At 47.9% G+C, this 7667-nt stretch overlaps 1 protein-coding gene across 1 annotated transcript in view; it reads right to left on the minus strand.

The window, feature by feature from the left end:
• Window positions 1-65: 65 nt before the first annotated feature.
• MAN2B1 (mannosidase alpha class 2B member 1) overlaps window positions 66-7667 on the minus strand; it is an 8253-nt gene continuing 651 nt past the window's right edge. Inside the window, exons 2-10 of the mRNA XM_044276965.1 lie at window positions 7556-7661; window positions 6438-6556; window positions 6256-6357; window positions 5803-5890; window positions 5606-5686; window positions 5110-5346; window positions 4120-4269; window positions 3944-4046; window positions 66-303 (exon numbers count right to left, since the gene is read on the minus strand). Of these exons, the coding sequence (XP_044132900.1) occupies window positions 185-303; window positions 3944-4046; window positions 4120-4269; window positions 5110-5346; window positions 5606-5686; window positions 5803-5890; window positions 6256-6357; window positions 6438-6556; window positions 7556-7661 (1105 nt within the window). The 3' untranslated portion in view covers window positions 66-184. The remainder of the gene's footprint in view (window positions 304-3943; window positions 4047-4119; window positions 4270-5109; window positions 5347-5605; window positions 5687-5802; window positions 5891-6255; window positions 6358-6437; window positions 6557-7555; window positions 7662-7667) is intronic.

Genomic DNA, 7667 nt, shown 5'->3' on the forward strand with positions numbered 1-7667 from the left:
TAGGACGGTGGACGGACATTTCTGTTTTTTTTAACGTTTCCCCGGAGGGTAAATTAAACCAGATATTTTTTTTTTTTCCTGTGAAGAATTGTTTATTTTGAGCCCTGTCACACAGTACAGTACACGGTCATGAAGGCATAGGGTGGAGGAGGCTTCCTGCCCCCTTGAGGTGTGATCAGCTATCCTAGTTTGTGTACTTTCTGTACTGGACTGTAGCAAGGAAAGTGCGGATCTCCATGGGGTTCAGTGTGATCGTTGTGGGGTCCAGGAAGAAAGAATGGTCTCCTTTGGGCGAATCTGAAGCTGCAAAGAAGAATCAAACAGATTAGGCTAGGCTTAGGGATGCTTCTGCAACTAATGCTCCATTGCATCTGAAATAACCTACAGACAGAAGAAAGTAACACATGACTGGTCTCAGCGGCTGGCTGTAGTCTATAATCATGGAAACGCATAGGGCGTGTAGATATAAAACTTTTTTAACTATTGGCAAAGTTGCTAATTTTTTTTTTTCTTAAATGCATTGGCGCTTTAAACACAGTTGTGAGATTATACAACCCCTGCAAAGACTGGCCTGTACATACTCCATCATCTCCACTGGGCCACTGTCATACCTCGCACACTACGGCAACGTGGGCAGGTAGGGCGGTCTGAAGCTTCCAACTGCAGGCATGTGGCTGTCAGGGCATGTTGGGGAGCGTAGTTTTACAAGGGCTGGAGAACTACCATTTGCATTGCTGTGGAACATCAAGCCCTATGGGAAATGTATCTTTCAATTATTAAAGGGGTATTTTAGTTATGTGAATTTATCTCCTATCCTCAGAATAGGGGATAAGTGGGGGCAATGCCAACCGATCATGAGAACAGGGACCTTGTACCCCATGGTGCCCTCCATTTATGTCTATGGGAGTTCCAGATATAGATGACAGATGTACCTTGCTATCTCCGGAGCTCCCATAGAAATGAATAGAGTGGCTGCACGCATGCCTGACCACTAGCTCTGTTCATTTGGTGGGACTCCATGAGGTCCCTGTTGTCATGATCGGATGGGCGTCCCAGTAGTGGGACCCCCACCATCTTCTTATTATCCCTTATCTTGTGGATAGGGAATAACTTCACTTAAAGGGGTTTTGTCACTTCAGCAAATGGCATTTATTATGTACAGAAAGTAAATGTATTGTGATTGTCCATGTTGCTTCCTTTGCTGGCTGGATTCATTTTTCCATCACATTAAACACTGCTCATATCCAGGGGTTATGACCACCCTGCAATCCATCGGCGTGGCAGTGCTTGCATACTATAAAAAAAAAAAAGCACCAGCCTATGTGCCTGCTTCCAGGACAGGAACTTCTGTGGACAGCTTTAAGGGGGAGCTCTGCCCCTGTAGCACTAGTTCCTGTCCTATGGATAGGCCATACTGTGGAGAGTGTATGTTAGGCTGCAGGAGCCCATCGTGATGTCTACATATGGTGGTTACTTGGTGCAGCATAAGTCTCCACTAGGAGCCGCTAGCAAAGTCTGGGGCACTCCTTCTGGGTCCTAGGCAGTCCCAGCATGACTGAGGTTGTGTTGACACATGGATCCTCGTTGCGGTCTGGGGCCTTTTCTCTCTCTCTCTCTTCCCTCTTTCTCAGGTGGGGGGCAGGGAGAGCGCTTCCTTGGGTGGCTGTGAGCGCTACCGGAATTTGCTTGGCTCGTAACTTCCAGTATTTGGAATGTGTTCCAGGAGTGGAGCGGCGATTGCTCCTTTGTTTTGTTTTTTTTCAGCCGCAAGGGATCGCCGGCAGGGTATTTAAAGCCCTAAGGCCCTTTTCACACGGGCGAGTATTAAGCGTGGATGCAATGCGTGTGTTGAACACATTGCACCCGCACTGAATCCCAACCCATTCATTTCTGAGGGGCTGTTTACATGAGAGTTGCGTGAAAATCCCAGCATGTTCCTCTTTGTGCGTTTTTTCACGTAATGCCCCATAGAAATGAATAGGGTTAAAAAAAAATAATAATGAACTCACCTTAATCCACTTGATCGCGCAGCCGGCATCACTTCTGTCTCCTTCTTTGCTGATTGCAGGAACAGGACCTGTGGTGACGTCACTCCGGTCATCACATGATCTTTTACCATGGTGATGGACCATGTGATGACCGGAGTGACGTCACCACAGGTCCTGTTCCTGCAATCAGCAAAGAAGGAGACAGAAGTGAAGCCGGGCTGTGCGATCAAGTGGACTAAGGCGAGTTAAATAATTATTTTTAACCCCTCCAGCACTATTGTACTATGCATTCTGTATTCAGAATGCTATTATTTCCCCTTATAACCATGTTATAAGGGAAAATAATACAATCTACAGAACACCGATCCCAAGCCTGAACTTCTGTGAAGAAGTTCGGGTACCAAACATGAGCGATTTTTCTCACGTGAGTGCAAAACGCATTACAATGTTTTGCACTTGCGCTGAAAGAGGCCTAACTGTCCATTCAGGGTGCTGCCAGAAGGATCCCAGCCCGCCTGAGTGTGTGTGCCTAATGGAAACTTCCCTCTCCTTGTCTGGAAGTGAGGAGGAGGAGGGTAGTCAGCGCCCCGAGGTCCAGGTCATGATGGCAGACCGGTAGTCCTGGTGGGGTGAGGGGGTTCAATCCCCCACCTTTATTTCTTCTATTTGAGTCTAATGGGGCTTATTCTTTTATTTTAGAATACCAAAGAGGGCCCTAGGAAAGTCACAGCTAAATCTATGTGCAAGAAAAAACTCACTCCTTCCTGGTTCAAAATGTTATGTCAGCATTGTGACCCTACCCGAAGGTGTGTGTGCCTGGGATTAATCCTGGCCTCAGGACCAAGCACTTCACCTGAGGGAGGAAATACTCCGTCCGTTTCCTTAAAGCAACAAGACTATCGGACAGGGAATGTCCATCTTAGGCTTCTTTCACACGACCGTTAGACATTTTTAGTCCGTTTTTCCATATGGCATATACAGTAATTACATACAAAAACATTTTCAATAGATGGTTCCGCAAAAACAGAACGGATGTGTTCCGTTTTTTTTTTTTTTGCGACCCATTGACTTGAATGGAGCAATGGAATGTGATTTGCAGGCAATAATAGGACATGTTCTATCTTTCAACGGAACGGAATGCATACAGAGTACATTCCGTATTTTTTTATCAGAACCATTGAAATGAATGGTTCCGTATACGGAACGCAAAAAAACGGACCTCCACAATCCCAACGGTGAATTGGTCCCTATTTCATTCCAGGATTCTTCGGTGGCAGGGTTCATTGTTTACTCTCGATGCCCCCCTTCTCCGCACTCCTCAGGTGATACAATTGCTAAACTGAACTAAAGGGGTCATCCAATACTATAAAAATGTGCCCCATGGGTGGGGCCCCTCACAGTGAATATACTTACCCCACTCGTAGATGAAAACCATTGGGGGGGGGGGATGTTCTGGATGGAGGTGGTCTCTCAAGGGTGCATGGAAAAAACAATTACTGGTAAGTGTAATCCTGAATTTTCCCATTGTGTTTGGGATTGCAGGGTGGTTGTAACCATGGAAACGAGCAGCATATAATGTGATAGAAAAATGAATCCAGCCAACAAAGGAAGCAATATGGGTAATAATACATTAGTAAGTGCCTTGTATTAACTTTCTCTGCATTGTAAATGCCACTTGAAGTGACGAAACCCCCTTAACTTACATTGGAGTAGATGTTTTATACACATGATGTACCCCAGAAATGTAGTAATAATTCCCAAAAAACTGGCCCTAAGCCTAGCTGGTATCTCTTGTGTCATGAGCAGTGTACATTTACATACAATAGGTGGTGTCTCCCGCAATGCAGAACAGCAGCATGAGCTCAGTGCAGGAGGCTGCAGACAGGTACTGTCCTATGCAGAGTGTGGGGAAGGGGTAATAGGAGTACGAAATATTGTGTCATCCAGTCACTCACCTCCCTCCGCTCTCCAGTGCATGCGATTCATCTTACTCTTTGGCAGATTTGCCGACAGCGTCATTTCTTCCACCTCGGACAAGGAGAGGGTGGAGAACAGCTCCTGTATAATAGGAAGTGAGTGTGGATCAGGAGCAGGTCCCATACTACCCTAATGTGTGGGACCGAGGCCTCACCTGGAGATTGACTGTGACTGGCTGGGAATAGTTACTGCTCTCACGGCCCTGGAACGGGTGCTCCAAGCGGAGGAGAAGCTTTGTTGGTCCATGCAGAGCGAGCGTGAGGAGGTGGACGTTGCCGGGCAGTGGGGCCCGAAGGGCTGAGAACTTTAGGAAAAGTAAAATATTAAAAAGGTATATTCTAGATATGGGATAATTATTAGATCGGGGGGGTTCTACCACTCAAATGAATGGAGTAGCAGGCTGGCCATGTGAACCTCCATTCATCTCTATGGGAGTACTGGAAATAGTGGAGCGCTCTCCCATAGAGTTGAATGGAAAAGCAATGCTTATGCTCAACCTGTGCTCTGAACGACATGCAGTCCCAGCAGTAGGACCCCCACAATCTAACAGCCAGTAGATAATTGTATCAACCGCAATACCCCTTAACATAAAAGACCATTGCATTTGCTACAACACATGAGCCACAGTTGTTCTGAAACTACAACTCCCAACATGCTCAGCTGTTCTCAGGACACCCAGAGAACTGAAAGGAGCATGATAGAGGTTGTAGTTTGGAAGTTGCTGACCTGTCGTGGAGGGTCTGTTGGCGCTGTGTGACCGTCACGTCTGTCTCACTTATGGAAATAGCGCTGGTCCGAGCTCTCATGCATTACATTGTGATGTACATTTAGCGCGCATAACTGGAACGTTTTTAGCATAGCCACTCACTATGTCCATAGGTTTACGTTAGCCCAGTGCTGGCTGAGAGAGCATAGTAAACTACCGTATACCATGTACCAAGTGTGTGTATGTATGTATGTATGTCCTGGTCTATAGATTCTGTACATCTGAGGCGACTAAAAACACATTGTAATGTTGGTTACTGATCCCAAGTCACCCCCCTCCGACTTCCAGTATGAGCTGGGCATCGGCTCCCATCAGCGTCGTACACCCACAGTGTATACCGTTAGTCTCCCAGCCCGACCGCAGCATGGCTTCACCTACCTGGTTGATTGGGTCCTGCTTTGAGCTATAGGGCACCCCATCTCCAGAAGAAAGGATAATCTGGGGGGACATGTACTCCTGTAGGGCCAGAGTCCGATGAAGATCTGCAGCATCTTGTGGGGTGTCCAACAGCACCAGGTGTCTCCCCCTAACTACAATCCCCTCGCTGTATGGTCCACACTCAAGCAGTGGCTCCTCCACCCCTCGGGCGTCATCATACAGGAGCCGCCGCTGAACCTGGAAAGGATTACACACACAGAAGGGACTCAGAAACTGCTTAAATTCGAGCTTTATTCTGCTGTGGGCTCCTCCAGTCCTGTACAGAGCTAGCCGGTTGCCCTTGGAAACAGACAGCAGACTAGCTCCACCCTGTTGTCAGGTGACTACCAGCTGGTCGTCTGAGCTCCCATGATGCAATGCTCTTTGGTAATGGCTGTCAGAGTTTAGGTTTAGCCCTGAATGGAGACCTCTGGGATTTGTTTTTGTGGTCACTCACCATCAGCTCCAGCGATCCATCGGTGAGGCTGGAGCCGCCCTGTGATCGGTCTGTTAATACAGTCAGCTGCATAGTCTTGTCCTGCAAGACAGATGGAGCGACATCATGGTATCCGTGTGCAAGACACCACCACAGTAGCTCCATCCTCACAATAGGATGTTGAGGGTTATCCTACTGCAGATCTAAACATCACTTACCTTAATATAGATCCGGCTGTTCACTGGGTAATAGTTTCCAGCTACTGGTTCTGTCTGCACCAGCGACCAGGTCTCCCGAAAGTCTCTCCTGTAAGAAAAAAGCTATGTGACATGGAGTCTGCCCCTCCCACCACAGGGTGACACAGACAAGAGGAGGAGCTATGTGACATGGAGTCTGCCCCTCCCACCACAGGGTGACAGGAAAGAGGAGCTATGTGATATGGACCCTGCTCCTCCTACCACAGAGTGATACAGACAGGAGGGAGGAGCTATGTGACATGTAGTTTGCTCTGCCCACTACAGGGTGACACAAGAGGGAGGAGCTATGTGACATGAGTTTGCTCCGCCCACTACAGGGTGACAGGGAGGAGCTATGTGATATGGAGTTTGCGCCACCCACTAGAGGGAGGAGCTATGCTGCATGAAGCCCAGAACACCAGGTGCAGTACTCACCTCCTCCGTAAGACTTGTCTTCCATTTGCATCTGTATAGAACACCCCATTTGTCTGCAGCTTAGAGTCAAAGCGACTGATCACTTCCTTTCCAAGGTGATCCCTGAAACAACAAGACACCATTGGTAGACCGATATCCGGGTTCACCCCGGAGACACCCCCTCCCGGGTGACGTACACTCACCCCACAGGAATAGGTCCCAAGGTCCACTCCAGCTCCACGTACGGCTGGTCAGAGTACAGTCGGACCACTTGGGAGCACCAGGAGGAGAAGTTCTGGTACACCTCCTGCACCAGGGAGTTCTGCACACACAAGGACAACTTACTGACGCCATCCACACCGTGCAGTACAGGTTTCTGTATATCAACCATTGCAGAATGAACAACTCTGCAACCTGCTATACTATGAGCCACATTTACTGGGGTAAATTGCAGCAAAATGTCGTATCATTTAGCTCCGCCAGGTTTAGAGAAATTATTTGCGCCTAGCCTGAGAAGGGGGTGTGTCTTCACCTGAGGGGGTGTGTTTTTACCTGAGGGGGTGTGTCTTCACCTGAGGGGGTGTGGCTTCATGAGACATTTAGCTTCAACATTTTGCCACAGGTTTGGCTGACCAATACATAAATGTCTCTCCCTGCAGCACATTCACATCCGGCCTGAGCCCCTGCGATAAATCTGCTGCAGGCCTAGACCGCCGGTCTCATGACCATATCCTACTCACCTGTCTGTGGTCCCAGCGCTGTATCTTTCCTGGCCGCTTCCGTTCCCCACAGGACCAGGAAGCGGCCTGGCTCTATGACTGCTGCAGCCAATCACAGGCCTCAATGTTCACAGCGGCTTGAATGGTACACTGCCACCATATACTGAGGCCTGCAGGTAGGTGAATGGGTATTTTTATTTTGAGGGGGACAGAGGAGGACCCCAGGGGTTGTCCGCTCCAACGCTGGACAACCTCTTTAGGGCTCACGCACACGGTCCGCAATTTTTATTTTTTTTTAAATTAAAAAGGATGACGTCCATGTTACATCTGTTTTTTTTTTTGGGCAGATCCACAAAACGGACAATAGGACATGTTTTATTTTTATTTTATTTTTTTGCGGAACAGACTTGCGGACATACTGATACTCAATGCACATCTGAGTCATTTCCGTTTTTTTGCGGACAATAAAATATGTTCATGTGCATGAGCCCTTAGTCTGAGATGTCCAGGGTTTGTGGTGGTAAAAAAATAAAATAAAAATCCTGGTCAAATCACCCCTCCCCCACCGATTTTTTTAAAGACAAAAATACTAAATTTCCTACCTGTACCAGGTAACTGCGGACATTCTGCGTCACAGGCACAGGGTTTGATTGGTTGGGTCTGAAGATATAGGCTCCGGAGGCCTGCCCGCTGTCGGCGTTACCAATACTGGCG

The sequence above is a fragment of the Bufo gargarizans genome, chromosome 2 (genome assembly GCF_014858855.1).
Source record: "Bufo gargarizans isolate SCDJY-AF-19 chromosome 2, ASM1485885v1, whole genome shotgun sequence".
Taxonomy (NCBI): Eukaryota; Metazoa; Chordata; class Amphibia; order Anura; family Bufonidae; genus Bufo; species Bufo gargarizans.